Raw genomic sequence first — 23,746 nt, 5'->3', positions numbered from 1 at the left:
ATTTTAACCGACCAAAATGTAGAGTCGGTATTTACTCCGTGCACACAAATTATCGAGCGCAAGTAAATTCCAGTTGCTTTATTCAGATTTGACGTATCGGCCGCAAATTTGACGAAATGAATCACACATTGTGCCCGCGTGCGATAATTAGTAAGTACGACTTTTGAATTAATTGTCATCGATCGACGTCGCTCGTGCGGCGGATTCAAATCCAATAGCGTTCAACCTTTTAATTTCTTTCTTCCGGATCTCCTCTCTATATTTATGTACCTTTCGTACGGGAGACTAAAATTTCTCGATTATATAATCGTTGAAATATCGGTTTTATTTTTAGTAAAATTAATTTGATGGAAATGTCGATGACCGCGATGAGCTCAAAGCTTATTTTGAACCTGCATAAAACCATGGTTTTACAGTGATTTGTAAATTTTATAGAAAATATATTACTAAATCTACATCGTATCATATCGATAATAATATTATTAAGAAAACATTTAAATTTGTAAATAAATATAGTCAATAAAGAAAAATATATAAAGCTGTAAAATATGATTAAAATATACGTCATTCTTTTTTAAAGAAAGTGCGGAAATGTGTTATGTTCTCGATAACATTTCATGAACTGAGAGACGTTCAGAGAAGAGATCTCGTCGTAATTATTTAGTGTACTGCTTTATCGCGTTTTCACACCGGTCATCAAATCGTTATTCTCCGCGTAATCTTGCTCTTGACAGATAATTTCGACATTTTTTTAAAGCCCGATACTATATATAAACTCGGCCGCGTGCTCGAGAAGGCTCTTATCCTGCGCGACCGAATCTATTATCTAAGGAATGACCGGGGAGTGCGTCAGAAGCGCGTGATGGATGAGCAGTGATTAATTATACGGTGTCCACCCCCCAACTCACGAGCCTCCCCATTGGTAAATACACGACGTGGTTACGATCCACGTCGCTTCCTCGTGCAGCAGGGCTCTTCTTCGAGTTTCCTGCCAGTGGCGTCCGTCCGACTGGACGAGCGAGCTTGACATATTAATTTTCCAGAGTAGCCGTCCACGTTGCGGCATACGCACAGCGTTTCAGGGAAACTATATCTTTCTGCCTCTCTCCTTTTCTCACAAGAACACCAAAATGCCGTCAATCAAATCATCGGTTTTGTCGAATTATTCAAATTGTCTTTTATACGGTTATAATTTTTGAGTTTTTCAAATACGGTCAAAATATCGTAGTGATATTTATTTTTTCGCTTGTATAAAGTTCCGCAGGAATGGCGGATCCGCACAGTAATTTAGATTTAGCAATCCATGAATTCTCAATATACTGCAGACATTCTCTAATATTTACATTCATATGTATGTGATTTTGTGGAAGATAACTCTTTCAATTTTTTGTGGAATTTTACTAAGAATGAAAACTAAACCAGTCTTGAAAGAGTAGCTCAATTTTCAATCTTTAAAAGTGAGAGGATTTACTCTTCAGAATGAGATGAAGCAAAGTTTTACAAAGAACGCAACAAAATTTAAAGAAAAATAGAAGCGAGATACAATCTAATTACATAAAAATAATAAGAAATGTATGTTATGTATATATAAGAAGAATGATTAGACTTATATTTGTATATGAAAAAAATAGCAAAAGTTAAAACTCACTTTTTCTCTTACAATTTGAAAAAAGGAAAGTCCATATATATTTTTCATATGAAGAGAACGATTTTGCTGAATCTATCGAGAAATTTAGGTGGATTCAGACCTGAAAATAATTTTGTTAAACCATCAAAATAGTTATGTGGGAAGCTCAAACGTGTTAATACTGCAAAAAGTTTGGATATTTCAGCAATCAATTTAAACGTTCTGATTTTAATAGTCCAGCAAAATTATCTTCTGATCTGTATCTAGGGTGTATAATTTTTAAATACTTCAGCAAAACTATATACAGTTGACACACATATACAATTATAAATTTAATTTATCAGATGCAATGACTGCTCACACAATGTCGTTACTTTATTATTCTACTTTCAGTTTTTACGATTTAACGTGCGCGCTTCTCGTTTAAAATCAACGGTGTATACATTGAAATGATTATTTACTAGCGTCGAGAGCCAAATCCTGTTGAATTAATTTACAAATCGCAAAATAATCGCGCTGGATTTTAAATTAATTTTAAATTCGCGAATTATCAGCCGTATGAGATCGATGGCGAACGGGCATATCAATCATTACAAATCGTCAGTTCCTCGCTCACGGCACCGAGTCATCAAGCCTTTCGTTAAACATGAAATTCTACAATTTTCACAGAAATCTTCTGCGATTATACGCGCTTACGATGAGACCAGCGATGCGTAACCCGGTGCATTATTCTCTGAAAATGACAATTCCCGATCGTCGATGTTTCGTGGTGTGGAATACTCAAAGCATAATCTACATCTAATCCACAGACATAGAGCCAATAGCACAAATGTGCGCGATTATTTAGCTGTACTAATGCGCGTCTAGTTTAACCGCAGCCTTCGACGACGTGCCGGTCTGAACGGCCGGTGGATTTGCTGGACAATGACCAGCCATGGGGATGACCATGGTCGTCATGCGCACGGATATTCACTCTAGAAAATCACAATAAGGGATAACGGATTGATCGGCAAGACTGCGTGGAATGCGAAATAAGGATGACTCCACTAACGCAACGCTCCGATAAAATCGTGCGGTACATCATAAAATTATTATGGAACTTGCCCAAATATTTAAATCGGACTCTATATAAATTTCATTTAAATTAAATAAATTTTGCAAATTGCTATGAAGATATTAATTTTTTCTTTAATTTTCCGAAAAAGAATCTTAACAAATAGTAAAAATATTCACTTTGCCTTTCTAGTAAATCGAATTTATAACTTTTGAAAAAGATTCGAATCTTCGATCCTTTTCAATGCTTAATTTTTCTCCCGATTCAAAGAAATTTGTAACAATTATGATAATTGGGGTATAATTAAAAGAGATATAATTTATAAATAAAATTGATATTATAATACAATCAAAATGTAACAAACATTCTGCATCGAAGAGAATAAAAAGGAATCCAAAAATTTCTTGATATTTGTTCCTTAATTTTACATGAAAGAAACTCAGTGTCATAGGGTAAATCCTTATCAGGACTCGTGATAAAGCGTGATGTGATTTTCGCTTGAAGTAGCCACCGTAATGCACTTGCCATCGCTAATGCACATATGGTGCATAAACGTTCACAGCGATGAGATTATTTTTAAGCTAGCGCTTTTCGGGCCCTCCCGATTAAACGCAGGTTAAACAGGCTTCAATTCGTTAGGCGTAAAAATCAGCAGGAGGGTGAAATCAGGTGTGACGGATCAGAAGTAACCGCACATGTTACATTCTCGCGCGACGAAGCCCCCCAAAGTGTTGACGCCTACGGACCCTAACGATAAAACCTGCACAGTGGTGGTGCACCGGCCTTAATTATACGCCATTATTTCCCTAATAGGATCAAAACCGACAATTCCCAACTACAAGCTCGTCGAATGCCGCATTGTATTCACGGTGATATTTCAGATTGATCTTAAATTATTTTACTAATTTATTGCAAATATATGAATCTTTAAATTAGATCAATTGTGAAAAATATATGAATGGAACAGTATATATATATGAACAAGATCAAAGAACCCCATATTTTTTTCTCTTTAATTAAAAGTATTGTTAACGATAAAGTCATCGTTAACGCCAAAATTATAAAAAGTTTTCAAGTAATTTTTTTGTCTAAATATAGTCCACGTAATAATCATGTTCAAAATTACAAATTTAATTTAACGTATCACGTAATTCGTCATTTTTTCATGCAGTAGGGTTTACGATTAGATTTATGCACGTAAAACTGCTTATATCATATTTTTTTTAATTACTTTCTTTTTACAAAAAAAGTGCACAGAATTACAAATCTATACCGCCCATTAAAATACCAGCATCTATTTCTCTTTATGAACTTTATTACGTAAATAATACGTACAACTATCAGGATCTGTAAAGGAAAAATGCACATTAAAATACGAACACATTCATTATTGACAGAGGAAGTAACATTCACGGCTTGTTTTTCTGTTCGGCGCTGGGTGAAAACGGATGAGGTTTGCCTCGCGAAATTAACCAACGACCGAATAACAATCGGAATCGTGCGGAAAAGCGCGGGAATGCAGGCGTGGTGGTGATACGTCGGCCGTGCGTGAAATTGAAAACGCGGCGCCATTAAAACGGCATTAATGACGGGATCGGGGATATTGAGATTTATCTGCGTGTTATCAGGCCGACAGGATTTTTGAGCGCTTTAGCGCCCGACGCAGCGGTGATCCCTGGACACTCGGTTGCTCGCAATAAATCCGCGTCCCATCTAAATTAGGATCTACGTGTGTCGAATTTATTTTGGAAATATGGCGCGGTCGCTCGTAATATTGAAATGCGAATTTAGGACTCGTTCTTTAGAAGAATGATTTTTTTTCAAAGACCGAAGTTTACTATAGAATTTAGCTGGATACAGATCTGAAAATATATAGGTATAATTTTGTTCAACTATCAAAATAACGTAGGAATCTCTGACATTCTAACTTGAGAATCCTACATAATCATAGTATTTTGATAGTCCAACGAAATTATTTTAAAATCTGCATTTTAATTGTTACACGTAAAATTTTAAATACAGCAGGACGCTGTTCTGTTCGTACAGTGACTATTTTATAATATAATTATTAGAGAGGTATATGGATGATAAATTATAAATATACATATCGTTGATTTGCTGCAACAATGACATGAGTAAGAAATTATCATTTTTTTTAACTGATTGCAGAAAAAGAATCAAAACATAGAAAAAAAAGAAAGAATTAATTTTATTCCTTTACAATCCATTTAAACTCATTTTCTGGTAAACCTTGTTTTCTGAGTTGTTGTAGCAAATGAACGGTATATATTCTTGTGTTAAGCGAGTTAGTTTGCCGTTCCATTTATGGACAGAATATCTCTGAAAATGAACGAGGATTTACAAATACAGTAGAATTTCGATTATTCGTTATCCTATTTACTCTCAGTCTTTGTTAACCGTCATTTAACTCAATATTGTAATGCCGCGATACGTTATGTGGCGTTATGTGTCTTGATCTACAACTCATTCGTTAAAAAATTAATAATAATTAAAGTCCAATTAAATTTTATTAGATTTCGTTATGTAATAAAATAAACAAGTTGAATCATCCACTCTACTATATGTATAATATCTCTAATGTACATATTCTATTATCCATCTATTCAATTATCCACATTATAGTATCAGTCTCGTACTCTTCCAGATAATTGAAATTCTATTATATAAAGAATTTGATAAGATATCTATAAATTCATAAATAAGTTCTTGCACAGAATTACCATCGAATCATAGAAAATCTTTAAAACAAGCGAACTCAATTCTCTTTTCCGTTTGTTTTTTTAAATATACTTTACACACTTCACATATTTTTAGCATAAGATATATAATTAATATAAAATAGTCCATTTTCAATAATTTTCAACAATATAAAATGAGTTGATCGCTCAATCAGCGCGTCAAACTGTTTTTTTTTTTCATTCTCATCTAGTTAATATCGTCGTACATGTGTTGTTTTTTTACACTTCGATATACCACGTCCTCGCGTAATGAGGCGAACGAGGACGACACGTGTAAACGCAAGAATAAATGCGAATCGAAACGAAGTTCTCGATGAAGGTAGTAGTATAATGCCTTATCTCTACGTGTGTGCGAGAAAAAGCGTAGAACGTGAATAAGGGAAAGAAAAGGATCGGAGAAGAGAAGAGGAACAAAGTGCATCTGCGTGGATCTATATGGTGGAAGCCGCCAAGAGCAAGAGAGATGAAGGAGACGAAAACTTACAAATATCGAATGCACGACAGAGAGAAAATGTACGAGGATTACGGATGCAAGAGTGTGGAGTAGTGTGCGAGAAAAAGAGAAAGAGAGAGAGAGAGAGAGAGAGAGATACGGACGAAAGATGCTACAGGATATACGGAGCGGAAGCAGGGTACAAGAAGCAGGATAGCAGCAGGAGGCCACCTGGAAGCGAGAGAGATGGTTGAAAGAAAGAATCAACGAGTTGGACGAGGAGGGAAGATGAGAAAGAGGGATCGCGGAACGTGGGGGGGAGAGAAGAGAGAACGAGGGAGTGGAGCGAGATAGTGCAGTTATCAGCAAGCGAGAGGAAGCGTGTGGGTGCGATGTGCGTCGGCCATGTTGAACGGGCTTGCGTGCTGGGTTCTCCAGTGTGCCTCTCCCTCTCTCTTTGCCCCCCTCCCTTTTCTACCATCCGCCCTCCTTGCCTCCCTGCCAACGTCATTCTCGGGCTCTCGCTCTCCTCTCTTTCTTTATCTCTTTCTCTCTCCGTCGCTACCTCTCTCTCCCTCTCGCTCTCGGTTGAACCGCGGCGCGTCAATACCTCGGCCCAGGATACCCTGCACTCCGCACCGCTCTCAGGAGGGCAGCCTTCGCTCTCAGCCAACCAGAAGGCAAGCTGATACCCCGCTGTAGCGATGGCAACGTTACGTGGCGTGCTCGTCGACAACGAGGCTTCCCGCCGACGCGACGACGAAGAAAAGGAGGAAAACGACGAAAAAGCACTGACGAAAGAAGAGGAGCCGGCCAGATAGTCGATGACGTGACCGGCGACGACAACGACGACGACGATGACGACGACGACGACCATAGAAAAGGCGTCACGGAGGCCGGATCGCGACCGAGAACATTTACCAAATGCATTTATTTCTGTTAAGAAACAGGTGTAGTATTATCGTCTTGAGATTGCATATAGTCACAATATTTAAAAGTCTTAACATTTATTAATTCTACATCTATTTATTTTACGTAATTATGGAGATGTATTTTGTTTATATTTTTAATTTAAATCTACTTTCAATCAATTTAAAATGAGAGAAAGAATAAAAAGAGGTTTTACTCCATTTACTTGATTTCAGCTTGCATAATATTTAATTCCTTGTTATTGAATATAACTGTTTCTGTTATCAAATATTCTCCTTTTATCAAACATAAGTACAACATAATATATGTACGTGCTTTTATATATATAATTTTAGAAAATTATAATTTTTCTAATAATATTCTTTGTATCTTATAATACGAATTTTCCGAAGAATTAGATGTGTGAAAATTATATCTGAAAATAATACGAAATGAGAGAGAATGTGTGTGTGTATTGTATACCATTAACTAATAATTAGAAATAAATTTTAATAAGTTGATGCTGACACTTACAAATATTAACTGCTTTCATTGATAATTCCTTATAATTTTACAAAAGTATATCAACTAATATTTAAAAAATGCAATTTTTGAAGATATCGATAACCAGTAAAAATTATATGTGTGCTCATTTATGAATTAATCTAAAACAAATTCGAAAATATGAATCTTCGTGTTGATATTTATCTTTATTAATATTAAATCTTATTACAACAAGACCATCATCTTAAATTAATTATCAAATGAACATCTGTTTAAAAAGATTCGGGAATTACATAATGCGAAGGCAAATGGCTTCCTATATAGGTACATAGTGTTTCTTTCTCGAATGTTAACACAACTCGAAGCTGATACCCTCAGCGAAACGACTCCATCGTCGCAATAACCAAATATTGTCGTTCCGATTATTACCAACGGTAATAAGTTCCTTCCCCTGCCTCATAAAACAGAAAGAAAGTGAATCGACTTTGGTGTAGGAAAAAGTATCGTTCGGTGATAAGACTAAAAGTACAAAGATTAAATAACCGAAAACGTCACACGATGGATTTACTAGAAGTTTATGTTTAGTTTTAGTTATGCTTATAAAATGTTTTTAAATTATCTGTTTTAAAGTTTATATTATTAAATAATTAATTCTGATAACAAGTATCACCATCATGTTAATAATATTGTATATTAAAAAGTGAAAGAATTATGTTTTGAAAAATATATGTTAGTTTAATAAAAATTAAACCGTTCTCATTTTTATTTTTTCACTAAGACGGTTCATTGTACAAATATAATATTTAATATGATAATAATGTTATAAATTTTTAATTTTTATTCACTGACTGAATTATTTCTCAAACATTTACTCGTTTAATCATTTTCTTCGTATTTTTATAAATTATATTTAAATGGGAATATATAGATAAGAATGGCTATTAACGTTTCGCTCGATTTCCGGCAAAAATCCGATAGGATATCGCGTAACGTCAACGATCAGATTTCGTCGATTCGAGTACGCCCCTGGCAATAAGGTCTGCCCTTCTGTGATAGGAAAGGGAGGATAAAACGACGAGAAAGAAAAGAGGAAGGACGGGCGAGGGGCCAAATAACGGACAAGCTGATCGAAATTAAGGACAAAATGGTTGAGTTAAAACCAGAGCGGAGCGTTATTCAAATAAAGTTTTATTCAAGCAACCATTCCAGCACAAAAACGCTTCACGTTTTATTTCCTTGGTATGTCCTATAAAATTCGCTAATAATGTATGCACTTTAATCGTCGTATCAATAGTATGAGTATAGAAAGTGGAATTGAATTGGTTGACCGTAACTTTAATCGATTTAACCATTCAATGTTTGCGAAATGTTTTTTCTCGATACTTGCGTCGCCGTTACTGTTTCGTTTCAAAACACACGTTAGTCAATGTAAAACGATATCTAAGATGGTCTTAAAAAAATCAACGCATACATATAGATATTTTTCAGCAATTAAAACGATTTCTAAAAAATATATTACGGTTGCAAATATATAAATTATTTTGCAAGTTTTTAATTCGCGTCTATTTAACATTACGATATAGCGGTCATAATTATAATATAAATCTACAATATATTTGTTAGCATGACACACTATAATGCTGTTATTTATGGAAATGATTATTCATGTCTATTAATGTGAAATCGTTCAGGCACGTACAATCGCCACGAGACACACATGTAACTTAACGATCGACGTGCGCTGCACCTGATTTTATTACGTAGCAGGTGTCCCATTAAGACCAGGATTATATTCTAATTAACAAGGAGTTTGTCGTGTGACCGCTCCCCTAATCCGTTTACGAAAATTTCAATTTCTCGCCGGCGCACCTAAGTAAACCGGATCCCGTCCTTAAGCCGCAACGATTCCTCGTCGTCCGTACCGTAGCTCGGCGATCACGTGCCGAAAGTGCAAACGACGGTCAGACTTTGTCTTTCGCTGGAATTCATACTGAAATTATTGCGACGGCGAATTAATCATGGCGCAAGAATAAATCCTCTGATCGCGTGTAGGATTACGGATTCGTGAAGGAAAGCCGAACGAGAAGGCACCACTGCATGGGAAGCTTTCGTGTGAAACTTTACTCGACGAGAGACCAACGTGAAAAACATCCCGAATCTGAAAATAATCGCAAACACATTGCCACTGAAAGTCTTGTTTTATAAATGATTAACTAAATGCGCAACAATTAACTAAAATTAATAATTTAATGAGAGAAAGCGGCATATTTTCTTAATCACTTTTCGCTGAAAATAATTTAATATCACCAAAAGCATCATTAAAAAAGTATGATTGTGTTACTTTTTTAGAATTTTGTTTCTAACTCGTAAATATTATGTATAATATTTCAAAAATCCGTATAACCTTAATTTTTACGAGAGTACGTAAACTTTATCTAGAAAAGCTATTCCCGAAATTCACATTTTAGCACTCGCCGTCTGTTAAGCTTCCAACTACAATGCGTTGCCGTGTGACAAGCGACAAAAACGACAAACAAATACGTTATCCTGCAAAAATGCACCTTTTTTTATGCAGTAACGCGAAAATCGAGGAAGTGTTGATCGATTTACTTAAAACTTTTCACGCATAAGCGCGTAATCAGATTTTACTTTTAAATTGCCCAATGTTTCTCTTCGCTAATCTTTCGTTCGCAAGTCTCGCGGCATACGTCGACTATATGTATATCATTCGGTACAAAACGCCAACGGACGAATGCGTGTATACGTTGCAATACACGCGCGCACATGATCGGATGATTTTCCTCCTTGTCGATAGTGCCCGTCAGAGTGTCTTCCTCTTCGCCCCTACAGACTCGCTCCCAGTCGCTTTCAGTCGACTCTTGCATCCTCTTCTTCCCTCCAGCTAGCTTTCCCTGCAGTTCCCTGCACTCTCCCTCTCTGTGTCGGTCTCTCTCTCTCTCGCTCTCCTATATCTCTTTTCCTGCTCCCCTTCATGCTCAACCCTGGAGCGAGAATATATCGAACGTATGGCGCGCTGCTCGCCATACATGCACTCACGGCCGATGCAACCCCGTGCGCAGTGAAATTACCCCTCCCGTTCATTAAGCCTCTCGTACATTTGGACCTGTGAGGCACCAGTTTCATGCGTCGGATAAAAAAAAAATCCAGAGGGAACAATAAAAGCAAGATTTTTTTTTTTAAGTTGTCTAAATTGAGATAGATTTTCAAATGTCAATATCTCGATGAGCTAAACGCGTTAAAGTAAGTTCGTTAGACGTTTGTGTTGTTGAGCGTCACTTGCGAAATTGCCTGAGAATTAAACTCGTACTGTGCTCGTTAGCAGCTCTGAAGCTTTGCTTTCAAGAATAGTTCAAGTATAGTTCACAGTGCCGCGAGAAAGTAGAAAAGAAGAGTCCGTGTAATATTTTTACGTTTTACGGAATCGGCTTCTTCCTATATAACTATATTCAATTTACTGATGGAAGATCGAAACGAGTCGAGGTCAATATTTTCAAAGAGCTTCTCCTTGATAACTCAAAGAAGATATATCCGTTCCTTCCGGGATATATAGATGTGTTCAATTCCCGCTTTAAGAGTCTCTAATGGTTACGTTGCATTTTACTTTGAGTCTCCGGGACTTGAAATATAATACAAACGAAGAGTTCGCATAATACTTTGCTACATTAGCTGTCCAAAATACATATGTGCGCGATATGTTTACGCAAATATGTTCTCGTTCATCAGATGGTGCATCAGACGATGTATTTATAGATAACAGCAACTGCCTTTAAAAATTGTCTTTCACAAATTCTGATCACGTCCAAAGCAAAGTGCCTTTTTCGTCAGTTTGTTTAAAATTTAATATAAACGTTCGCGAATTTAATTCTCTCGTGATCGATTTAATTTTAAAAAGAAACAAAACTAGTAGCACATATAATTTTAATTATTATTTTATTAAAAATCAAAAATACTGTCGAATGTCGCAATAAATCAACACAATTATACTTTTAATGTACGTACTTAAGTATTAGCCTAAATGCAGATAATATTCTAACTATTCTAAAACAAAACGAATTCAACAACTACGAATAAATTTATCACAAATATCGGTAAAAGTCGATACATTCCGGGTAACATCCTCTCCTTTTTCACATGTTATCAACGTTATTTTGTAGCGCAACGTCTCCCGATTATTTGACGCTTCTCTCGTCGAAGTGCCACTTCTAATGGACACCTTCGCCGTCAATATTCTGGCGCATAACATGGTCGCCGATAATCCCCGAGGCTGCGAATCAACGCGTCGCTGTACTAACGCGACGTACCGTGCATTTTCGTTATGCGCGGTGCGCGCGCGCTCGCGCTGCGTTCTCCAGCGCATGTGCGCGCGAGTGCGCGTGTGTACAAACATTGTTCATGATTTAGTCAAATATTGGCCGGATACACAGGTTTGTAGTGCCTCTCCGTGTATATCTGCCCGTGTATCATGTCGAATAATCCGCGGGAGATTGCACCTCCGCATAGCCGCCCGTTAACTAAGACTCGTTTACGGTGCTCATACGCGAACGCGATAGCGCTTGGGACACACCAGCGGAGATATAGGTGGGCACGATCGCCGCAGCGTTACCTTATCGCCCACGATAATCCTAACGCTCGCTCGCGCTAACGCGGCGCACGCATTACGCGCGTTCCCGCGGCTGCGTTCGGACGATATTAGCATGTAGGTACGTACCATGAAATGCACGAGTAACGTTCTTCCAAAGCAGTATTTTCTCCCTCGAATCGGAGTCGAGAGAGTGGGACATTCTAATGTATATCAAGTACGACGCGTACATTTTGGAATTCTGTATTTTTATTCTACAAATTTTCCATAGAAGGAAAAAGAAAGTGACAGGTATAGCGATGTCGATATTTTCAATTTTTTTTTTAATATCAAATGTATTTTTGTTACGAAAATAAAAGAATAAAAAAATATTAGAGAACGTTTATTGAAACCTTATTTTGTGTATCGTATCTATAAATTTATTAGTAATGTAAATATTTTTTTGAAAGATTTTCGAAATTTAATAAAGGTTCGAACCTCGTATGCGCCGTTTCACTAGATGTGTTAGTTTAAGGGCTTGGCCAGATAAATAAAATTAAGATAGCCGTAATTGAAATTTTCATAGAATGACGCAAGAGCGAAAGATAAGATAGCGGAGACACCTCAAAATTTCACAATAATTCTGAAGAAAGCGGTAACTAACAGAAGCAACTCAAAGAACGTCACGTTCTAGGAACCAATAAATCGATAATCACTGAATCAAGATGAATAATGAGATAATTAAACCAAAAATTTTATATTCAGATGTTATAAATACCTTTTTGTATAAATGTTTCTAAAATAAATATTTTCGTCTTAATCGTCGGCGTGCAAACGTAAAGATGAAAGAGATACGCGCACATGAGTAAATTTGTATAACTAATTTTACCAATATCGATTCGAAAATACACAGGAAGAAAGTATATATTTACTCTTTCCTACATAATATTTATTTAATTTTATTTCTCTGAAATAAGTTTGCGCATTTAAAACAATTATCGTATATTTTCTTTATGTTGAAAAAAATAATACCAGTTTTTAACAATGCAAGATGAAATTTGTTCAATATTTTAATGTTTCAATTTCTTCAATAAAGTGTGCTTTCATCAGGATGTTACGCAGGAAAGATTAAAGTGTTTAAATTCATGAAATTCAAAGATTTTAATTCTCTCCAAACATATTTTTCGATCGCTCGATGATCAATTAATCTTCTCAAACGCCGGATCAGCATTTCCGGCTTTCACTTCGGATTACAGCTCGTCGAGCCACGCGGTAAATCGGCATTGAACGAACGGATTGCAGCATATACAGATTAGGAAATTTACACAAGATACTCGATCGCACTTGGCCAACAAAAAGCTTAAGGTCAATGAGTACAAATCGAGTGTGCTCCCGCGCAAATGTTCCGGAATCGTAGTTAAATATTATTATACTGACAGCGAAACGCACTGCGGTGCTTAATAAATGCGTGGATCCGGATGGTATCGAATAATTGATACAACTCGCGGAAAAAGATGACCAAAGGATTAATCTATAAGTTTTAGAACTAAATATCACAGCACTTATTTCAGTTTACTTTACAATCAACTGTGTGATTAAAATTTTCTTTACAAACAATATTTACTCGAATTATAGACGTTGTCAAATTTTCATTTCCGAAATTAATATTAATCACACTTTAAGAATTATACACGAAAAAAAAACGATCATTTTACTGAAATATCTAAGAATTTCACTAAATAAGGATTTGAAAATAATTTTGTTGAACCAAAACAAACAACAACACAACATCAAAATTATATAAAAATAATAACAACTTTCGAGAATGTGTCCAAAGATAAAAACAAAGAAAGCTAATGAGAATTTCTTCTCCGGTTAGTGCGAGAATAAATTTCTTGTAATTTTTGAACAAATAAGATATTTCGGCTTACTTTTCAGCCATCTTCAGTATGTCTGAATAATTTCACACCTTTTACTGCGAGACGAGAGAGTGATAAATCATCATCAAAATTATGTGTAGGATACTTAAATAAAATATGAGCAGTGATGGACAAAAATTTTTAACATTCTAGCAATCAACTTGAGCGTCCTACATAATTAATTTGAGTAACAAAATTATTCTCAGATCTGTATGTAGCTAACTTTTTTAACTATTTTATGTACGTTTTTCCGTGTATCTCTGCATTATTTTTAATTCTTTAGTAAGTGGGTACAGACGTGGGGGGTACTGATTATCCGCTAGTCATTAAAACGTCGGATAAAAATAGTTATCCATGCAGTTATCATGACAATGACTTTTGTGACTCGCTTGGTCAGAAAAGATGCCGCCAATACACGTGCCAGCGTGCCTATCTGATTTTTAATCTGCCCACTTATCCTCTTCGAGCCTTCCACATACATGTTTCACGTTATCATGCCCGAAATCAATCGATCGCTATTGATAACCTGGCTGAAGGTTTGTTTGCCGTCGACACGCCGTTGTCCAAAGCTCATCGATGTTGCTTTTTGCAGTAGCTCTGTCGCTATCTTGAATGAATTGTGAAGTAGGTACACGTAGGAAATAGTACAACAGAAATTAGAGATGTAATTATATTAAATATTTGATAACGTAATTAATTGGTATTATACAATATTTAATTTGAAATATTCCAGAAACTTTTTTTAGATATTTTTTATTCCAAAATTTTGATGTAGCATTTAAAAGTCTATTATATATTGTATATTAAAGGGATACGATAAGTTTCTATTTATATAAGCTTGTTATTTGTCGTATGTTTTATTTATGTTAAAGATATGCAATGCAAGAACTGTGCGTGAATATTGTATATTATAAATATGCAATGATGAATGAAAATTTCGTGTAACACAGCAATTTATACAACAAGAATTTTTAATTTAATGTGACGTCGTAAATTATATTAAATATATTTTATTTGATAAAATGATAGATATATAAAGACAATCAAAGATGCTATTTACTAATCGCGAATAAATATTATAATGATCACAATTTGCTCAACGGATTATCCGACCGGAATGCCGAGATATTCGTCATTTGAAGAAATGAATTTAATGAATTGAATATACAGCATCGACTGTGTAATATCGTTTGTTTTGACAAAAGTAACAATTAATGCAACTGTTTACATATCATTTGCATATGGAACATTCGGTATTCAATGTATTTTAATTAATTTCACCGCAAGATCAATGTTGGATAAAAATATAATTATGCACAACTCTCTTTCTCTGTATATTTTCTCGCTCTGCTTTAAATTATGACAGAATATAATCCGTGAGAAAATGAAAGGAAATGGAACAGAGGATTGCTGTAAATTGTCAGATGAAGAATAATTTGCGAAAAAGACAGCAATAGTTCAGTTTTCGTAGAAATACGTAAATTTATTGAAACATTTACAGCCTTCTCATCGATCCGTCGCTTTTTTCACTCTCTCTCTCTCTCTCTCTCTCTTTCATACAAATACAATCTATCGTTTTCTCTCTTTTTCCCTAACAACAGCGCAATTTTCTTCTTTCACATCTTTCACTCGTCCAGTCACTCTTTTTTTGTCATTTGATCTCTCGAGAGTCGGGCGACGTATATTTATCAGACATGGGCAGGTTCGATTGAGAACGACGCCGAAGTGTCGAAAGTACAATCAAAGATTCGGCATAATTTATAATACACTTTTCGAGAAATCTATCGCGCGCCAATTCTCGCGAATAAACACAGATATTATCATTCTTACGTATCTGTATCACCAAAATCTGAATTTATTGAAATCAATTAATTATAAGTTTCGATTCCTGAACAAGAACAAGTATATATGTCGCAGCAGTAGATGAATAAAAGACTCTCGGAAAGACGGCGGAGCGGCCCGAGGGACAGTGAAAATGTGTTTAACATGAGATTTCGTAATTTCGAGATTTGCATTTCGCGCGTACCCCGCCTTGAGAGGTCTCTGTAGGATTCACTTCCTCTTCTATCTCATTCCCTTTTCGATCGACGCACTCTCAACAGCAGGAGAATCTGGAATCGACCGTAACAATTTCATAAAAACATTTCTCAGTACACGAAATCATATTGAAATCTCGATATCTTTGTGAAAGAGATTTTTATGTCGCATCAGTTTTCAAAAATTTTTAGATTTTATATACTTGAAGCATATTCGTATACAATTGTCATTTTTCATTACGATCGAACCCAGATTTTTATGCGTAAAAATAATTATTAGCGAAGAAAGTTGCAAATTTCAGACTAAATAATGTATTTCATTGTAATTTCGTAAATCTACAAATTCGATATTATGAGAGAGAAGATAAAACAAATTTTAATTTTGAGCAAAAAAAAATAATTTCTTTTTAATAATTATCGTAAAGTATAAAATTTTGATATTTATCAAATAAAAAATAAAAACAAAAAATAAAGCAAAGAATTAACCTAATAGATTCACGATAAATGTAATCGTGGCGGTGATAGTATAATATAATGATAACAATTAGCGATCTTCCATGACGCGCAATTCATTATTTACAGATGTATACACAGGTTAGTACGTATTTCAAAAGCATCCATAAATTTTTAATTTTATTAGAAGTTTTCTAATTTGCATTATATTAGAAAATTTCTAATTTTAATCTCATTGTTTCTGCCAAAATTGACGGAAGGTTAACGTATACGTCTTACATAGCAATCGCTCACTTTTTCACGTTTTTGATTTTGCAGCGCATGTATACTAATATATTTATTCAATATCGACGATCGGATTTAACAAACATTCGTAAAGGAAAGTTAGTTTGCGCAGCAGCACGTAAGAATGGAGCATACGAGAAAATTAGCGAAATTACAAGCCGTTCTAAAATTTCCAAAGTGACATTTGATTTTCAACGATCCGCCAATGAAAACAGACAAGATTTCACTTTCCTCGATATTAATAAGGCTATTATTACAACGACGGCTTTCATAAACTGCATATTCAGAGACTGAAGTAGCGCTGCAAATGGACCTGTCGTGGCCAATAAAATACGCCGTTTATACGAAGTCGCGAGATTCCTGTCACACACGCTCGCCTGTGCTCCCGCGTTAATTATAGAGATCTTTTTTTCTATTCAACAACGCAACTTAAGTCGCTCGATTATCTTAACTTAGCCCTTTGCACTCAAACGTCGACTTACAGAAATTGCGCAGCCGTATGACACAAGATATGTGTAATATTACCGAGCAAACTCTGTGTCGTGTATTGTGCATTTAATCTTCAATTGTTGTGCATATCTTGGAGAATCAATAAATTGATTTATGCTACTTTTGTAATGCCTGCATAATAAAACAATGGTCACAAAAATTGCACCAACAATTGCGCGATCTTGCACACGTTTATTACTTGATCGTGTAGAACATTTCTCGACTTAATTGCCCGATGTACTGAAATGATTACCGATCTAATGGCATGCCAGTTATTTTTAATAGAGATAAACTAACTCGTAAATTATATTATGGGTATACTATAATATCATGTTCGTTCTAAGATTATAATGCACATTCGAGGTATTCGAGAAATACGAGAAATTAATAAACTCTCAATCGAAACAGAATTGTTCAATTTTAGATTGCAGCACATCTTCAAGAATGTTTACACGCGCTATTTTACAGATTATATGTATATACATCGCGTCGTTTTAGCCGCAAATCTAAACAAATTTCTTCTAGAACAAGTAGAATACCTTATGATTATGTCTTTCATCGTCCGCATAACGCGAATACGTGTGTGACAGTATAAAAGTATGCTTTCGAAATACATAAATATCACGTTTGCCTAGCTCGCTTTTCCTCTTTCTCTCTCCCTCTTTCTTTCTCTCTTGCTCTCCCGTCATCTCTTTCATTCATTCTCTTATGTTCTATTATATGTATATACTTAAAGCGCACTTTAAGCGACCTACAGCTTGTGACAGAATTCAGGACAAAACATTTTATGCCGTGCAATACAAAAAATATGAAGATATATACGTTATAAGGAATACATATCGGAATACACGGCACTTAAATGCAAAATATGACAGAGAATCGTGTCTCAAACTTTGTCACGTATTAAGATCGCCTGAAGTAGGCTTAATATAATGTATTGATAAAGATTTCCATTTATATGTACCTATACATAATCATATGTATATATACCTCTCTTTAACATGTAATATTGTACATCATGCGTATTTACGATATATACGGGTTATCTACAGATATTATACAAAAAACGCGGGGCATTTTCTTCGCTCTCAAACGATAATGAACTATTATTTATCGACGTTCAGCTTACGAAGCACACGCGCGTTTCGTATACTTCCTGTGAATGCACACGAGTGTCCGTGTGTGCCCATGACGGACACTGGGGATGCGTAAAATGCGTGGATTACACGGCCACGCGGAGTGCTCGAATATAATATATATATATATATATATATTTATACGTGCCCTCTCTCTCGCGCGATGCGTACTCATTAATTTATATTTATTTTCACGTATAGTATCACAAGTTTTGCCGACACCGCTCTCACTTTTTCGCTGGCACTGCTTGTCGAAGCATTACGCCGCAACGTCTCTTACTGCAGCAACGCGTCCTTTTCAAAGGGGGTGCGCCTATAATATTAGTCAAGGATTTTCAAGTACCGATCGGTTCATCGCCGCGAGGCTCATGCAATCGTAATAAGCATCGTATGTGGTGAATTGCTTGCAATTTTTTATTACCCTTAGGCGGTTCTCTTAATGATAGTATGAGTGTTGGGTGTATCAAAAGCCCACATCTTTTACTTCGTTGGAACTAAGTTTGCAAGAAAAAGAATCATTATTTATACACGACATTATTACTTTATTATTCTCTTGTGATTGTATTTCATGTAATTTGGTAGTTCGATTGCGAAATCGAAGAAAGAAAAATATATGAGACAGATTTAATTTAAAATATTGAGGAGTGTCAATATCGACATGTGAGTCAGAGATTTTCACGAGAAATTAAATCGATCTTTGCGTTCTTTACAAAAAAAAATTACTAAACAATAAGTGCATAAAAATCAAAATTAATGATTGATAATAATTAATGATTGATTTAAGAGAGACATCATCACATCGACATAAATAATTCCGATGAAATCTTCGCTATAACACACGTTACATTAATTCGTTTTGAAATCGATATTATGTCGTCATTACGGTCTTGTTCAACAAATTTGTAAAATTGTCAATTAAGGCAATATCGTATAGTTGAGGAATTGTTGATAATGATTATCGGCGATTACACGACTCAATGAGGTATAAAATCTTTTTGCCTTTCATGATAAAGGGAAGAAAACGACAGCTAATAACGAGAAGTCAACGCTGTTTGCAATCTGCCGAGTTGCATTACCTAATAACTATATGAACGATGAAAATAGATAATTTGCAAACATAGAGAAAACGTATTTAATTCGGATATTAGTCTTTACATAATAATGATATACCGTAAATTAATTGATTATATTATATTAATTAAAATATTCCTGGTTTGTTTTCTTCGCTTCTTTGCTTGTTTTTTTTCCGTTTCACATTTTCTTATCTTCCATATATAAAATCTCGCTTTTTTAATAGGTATATCTATTATATTAAGAGTTACATATAATCTCATTGGAAAAACTGATTTTGTATATAAACAATTCTATTTATAATGAAATTATTTATATATGAGCAACACAAAAAAGCGATCATGAGAAGAAAAACAAAACAATTTTGGATTTCGTATAAGTGTTTCGTATAAATAATTGAATAAAATCATATTGATGGATAAAAATCAAGATCTAAAATCATGAAGAATCGATATTAAATTTTACTTAATACAATTGTATAAAATGTATTCTTTGGTTTTTTTTCGTGCGTTTCTTTCTAGTCTTTTCTTTTTATTAATTTTGTTAAACAAAACGAGTTGTAAATTCCACTCAAAGGTGACGATCGTAAATACTCAAGTATGTGCCGGATTATTACGTAATCTCTCGATGTGCAAGAAATAGAGCGTACTGACGAGATGCACTGTGTCTAATTGGTTAAGAGTATGTCGATGTTACTCGAACGTATCATAAAAAACTCTCACGCAGATCACTCGCACGATGATATCAAATTGCTCGGCTCTGATAAACTCGGGAATACGGAATGCAGGATGATTCAGTACCCTCGGTCATTCAAATACTTCTTCCGAATACCTATCCCCGATACAGAGCAGATAAATTCAATGAGTGAGTTATGATGAAATAAAGATAACATTAAGATAAGTTATAATCAAACACACATTCGAAATTGATGAAAAACGTAGCCATGTTAAATTATCCCACAAAACACATTCGTAAGTGTGTAGGACATTCTAGTAACAAAGAAATAAAATTCCATTCACAATTTTAGACGCCACATATTTCGACTCTCAAACGTTTTCGATATATTGTACGCCAATAAATTATGAATAGAACTCTATCACACGAATTAAAGATGTCGTCTAAAGTGGGTTTTAATCTCCTCTATCACGATTGTTGTTTGCAATTGTACTTGAAACGATGCTTACGAAGTCATTGTCAGTTTAAGTGACAACACACAGTAACGGACATAGGTTTAAGCAAGTGTAACAGATCGTACGCATGTAAATATTATTTCCCTATCTGTTTTCTCCTTCTTGTTTTCTCGACATAATACATGTGTATACGTGACCTCCTTGAAGTTTTCGACATATTTAAGAATGTGAATATTCTACAAATTTATTTGAACTCGCGCGAGCGGGGATCCATTTTTATTCTCTTTTATTATCAAATATTCCGGAAGCGGCTTCGTAGAAAGTGCAATAAACGATCAATTTGAAGTATAATAAATTTTATGCATAACTTTAGTCATTGACAATATGAATATATATAAATATAAACTTATATATAAAATGCAAATACGAAATATATATAAAAATTTACTTCCTCGCGCACTGCATATTTATGTAAAAAAAAATTAATTTTCATGTAACCTATATTCATCGGTTATTGTGTAACGTAAAGAATATATTGTGATTCTGTCTTTCTACTAGTCATGTAAATTGATTTTTTTTTTATTCTATTTCATTTTATTTAAGCTTTTGTTACCGCTAATATAATTCGATACGGAAATTTATTAGCGAATTGTTACAAATTTACAATAAGCGAAGCATCGCAAATGATCGATTTAAATGAAAGAATAGATTTAAAGAGAAAGAGGGTAGAACATAAATAGTAGACTCTATAGATATGAGATAAGCATTCTTTATGAAAAGAATAATAATTTAGAAAATATTTTCACAGATTCTCCTTGAACAAACAACTTGCATAATGCGTGTGAATATATCGAAGTAATAAAATAACAATCGCCCTCTATTGCATATACTTTACATGTAATAAAGACATGTAACACTCGTAATTTTAATAAGAATAATCTCTAGAATAGTCGACCCAACGTTACGCAGTAACCGTAACATAAAGTCAATCCTCGTGACGATGAACCGTAATTCTCAGTGAAATTGACTCATACCCCGAAGCCTACCTCTCTCTCGGCAAGTTTACCGTCTGTAGACGATATTCTCGTCTTCCTCGTCCTCGTTCTCGTCGTCGTACTCATCGTCGTCGTCGTCGGGTGGCCAACAGACAACGGCGTCGACGACATCATCGACGTCGGTGTTGTCGGTACGACGTGGTGCGCGTCGACGTGGCTGTGCTCGCGACGGTGACGTGAAGGTCGACGAGATCGCAGGCGATGGCGGCAACGGCGGCGGCGGCGGCGGCGGCGCCGCGTTCGTCGCGGACGCCGTGATCGCGGGCAGATCGGGTATCGGTGCGGCAGCAGCGGTCGCGACGTAAGCCGCGGCAGCAGCGACTCAGGCCAAAGCGTAGGGGTGGGTAGCGTGATGTCACAAGCCCGGTGCCGCGCTGGCGACAGCGGGTGGCGGTGGAGCGCTGGTGGTGGCCACGCTCGTCGCGTGATGATAAAGCGGGCTCTGATAATACTCCTGATGATGATGATTCGTCATGTGCATCGGCCCGGCGGCGTTCGTGCCGGCGTGCATGCCGTTGTGATGATGATGGCTGGGCGGCGCCGAGTGCGCGTGCGGATGATGCGGCGAGCCGAAGTTAGCGTAGCTCTGATGCAGCTGTTCGTACATCTTCATCTCGGGCGGTTTGGTGTCCTGGGCACCGGGTGAGGTGCCGGCGGTGTCGCGCGGCAATAACCTGTTGATGCTGAACGGATGATTGGCCGCCGTTCCGTAAAGCGGCTCCTGCTTCAGGCTGCCCGTCATGCCGTGGTGGAGGCTCGCGGTGTCGGACAACAGTTGCGGATGAATGCCGCGGCTGACCATCGCGGTGAGCTCGTCGTGAGCAGCGCTGAGATCGGGCCCGAGTAGACCGCCGATGTCCGTGTCGCTCTTGAGAGCGGTGTGATGCTGATGCAGACTCGTGTGATGATGGTGGTGCGAGGAGACCAACGAGTGCAAGTCTTTGTCGTCCTGCTGAGGGCCGCCGTGGTGGATGGACGAGCCGCCGGTCTTCTTGGTACCAGGCGCGACCTCGTGAGTGGATGGACTGTGCTGGCCGGCGATGGTCGCGCCAGCCGCCACCGCTACCGTAGCCACCGCCGACGCCTGATGTTGCTGATGCTGCTGATGTTTGTTACTCTGTCTGCTCAGCTCCTTCTTCTCGTCCTTGAACCTCTTTTGGCGTCGTAGGTAACAACCGTTCTCGAACATATTGCCGCTGTCGGGGTGTAGCGTCCAAAAGGATCCTTTGCCGGGTTTATCCGGCGTACGCGGCACCTTGACGAAGCAATCGTTAAAGCTCAAGGAATGCCTGATCGAGTTTTGCCAACGCTGCTGATTCTGTCTGTAAAACGGAAACAGATCCATGATGAACTGATAGATCTCCGAGAGAGTCAGCATCTTGTGAGGCGCGTTCTGTATCGCCATGGTGATGAGGCTGATGTAGGAATACGGCGGCTTCGCGTGAGTGTAACTACGTCGATAGGACTTATCGCTGCGGGCACGCTGGAGAGCTGAATTCGGCGAGTCCGGTTCGGTTAGCGCGAGCGGATCTCGGCTGACGCCGGTGCCTCCGCCGGGAGTAAGCGGACCGTATCCGACGGCGCTCATACAGGCACCGCCGGCGCCCATCGAAGCACCGCTGTAGCCGCTCATCCCGCCGCCTCCCATCGACGCCATTCCCATCGCCGAGCTCATGCTACTCATGTTAAAACCGCCGGCGCCCTGAGGGCTGCAGCTGGGCCCGACTCCGACTCCCATTGACATCCCCATCGGCACGCATCCCATTGAGTTTATCGAGCTGTACGTGGGCGCCATGCTGCCCATACTGGACATCGCGGCACTGGTCATGGCACCCGCATCGCCGTACAGCTTTTGCGACTGAAGCATGGTCATAGAGCTCACCGGTGCCGGGGTGGCCTGCTGTCGCGTCGTCGTTGTCAAACGGGAATCATGAAATCCGCGGTACCACGGCTGTTGGCAGTCGGGTATTCCCTTAATCTTTCCACCTGGATAAATCTCGGTCCGCGCGCGCGCGCGCGCTCAGCTGCTCGCTATCGCGAATCAAGGGGATTCTCTTCTTTTTATTTATCAGTCTTCGCTGTCGAGTCACACAAATCACGACTGCCTGAAGAATTCGCGTCCCCTCGCACTTAAAGAGAAGAAAGAACAACTTCACCAGAGAAATAAAAAGGAAGAGAACCTCACCAAAATAGAAATTTTTTTTCCTCGAAGCGCAGGAATGCACTGAACGGAACGCACTTGTGTGTCGACGGAACTTTCTTCTGTCACAACCTCTGGAGCGAAAAAACGCCTACCTTGTATACCTT

At 37.3% G+C, this 23,746-nt stretch overlaps 1 protein-coding gene across 1 annotated transcript; it reads right to left on the bottom strand.

Moving 5' to 3' along the window:
- Positions 1 to 21,782: 21,782 nt before the first annotated feature.
- On the bottom strand, positions 21,783 to 23,312 carry LOC108780300 (silk gland factor 1). Its single transcript, XM_018547955.1, has one exon. The coding sequence runs from the start codon at positions 23,310 to 23,312 to the stop codon at positions 21,795 to 21,797; it is 1,518 nt and encodes a 505-aa protein (XP_018403457.1). The 3' UTR covers positions 21,783 to 21,794.
- Positions 23,313 to 23,746: the final 434 nt, after the last annotated feature.

The sequence above is a fragment of the Cyphomyrmex costatus genome, unplaced genomic scaffold, assembly GCF_001594065.2.
Source record: "Cyphomyrmex costatus isolate MS0001 unplaced genomic scaffold, Ccosl1.0 scaffold69, whole genome shotgun sequence".
Classification (NCBI taxonomy): domain Eukaryota; kingdom Metazoa; phylum Arthropoda; class Insecta; order Hymenoptera; family Formicidae; genus Cyphomyrmex; species Cyphomyrmex costatus.
The sequence above is the reverse complement of the archived record's forward strand: the minus strand, read 5'-3'. Positions and strand labels throughout refer to the sequence as shown.

Coding starts and splice junctions, on each gene's coding strand:
- LOC108780300 (XM_018547955.1), bottom strand. CDS start 23,312: ATGACCATGCTTCAGTCGCAAAAGCTGTACGGCGATGCGGGTGCCATG.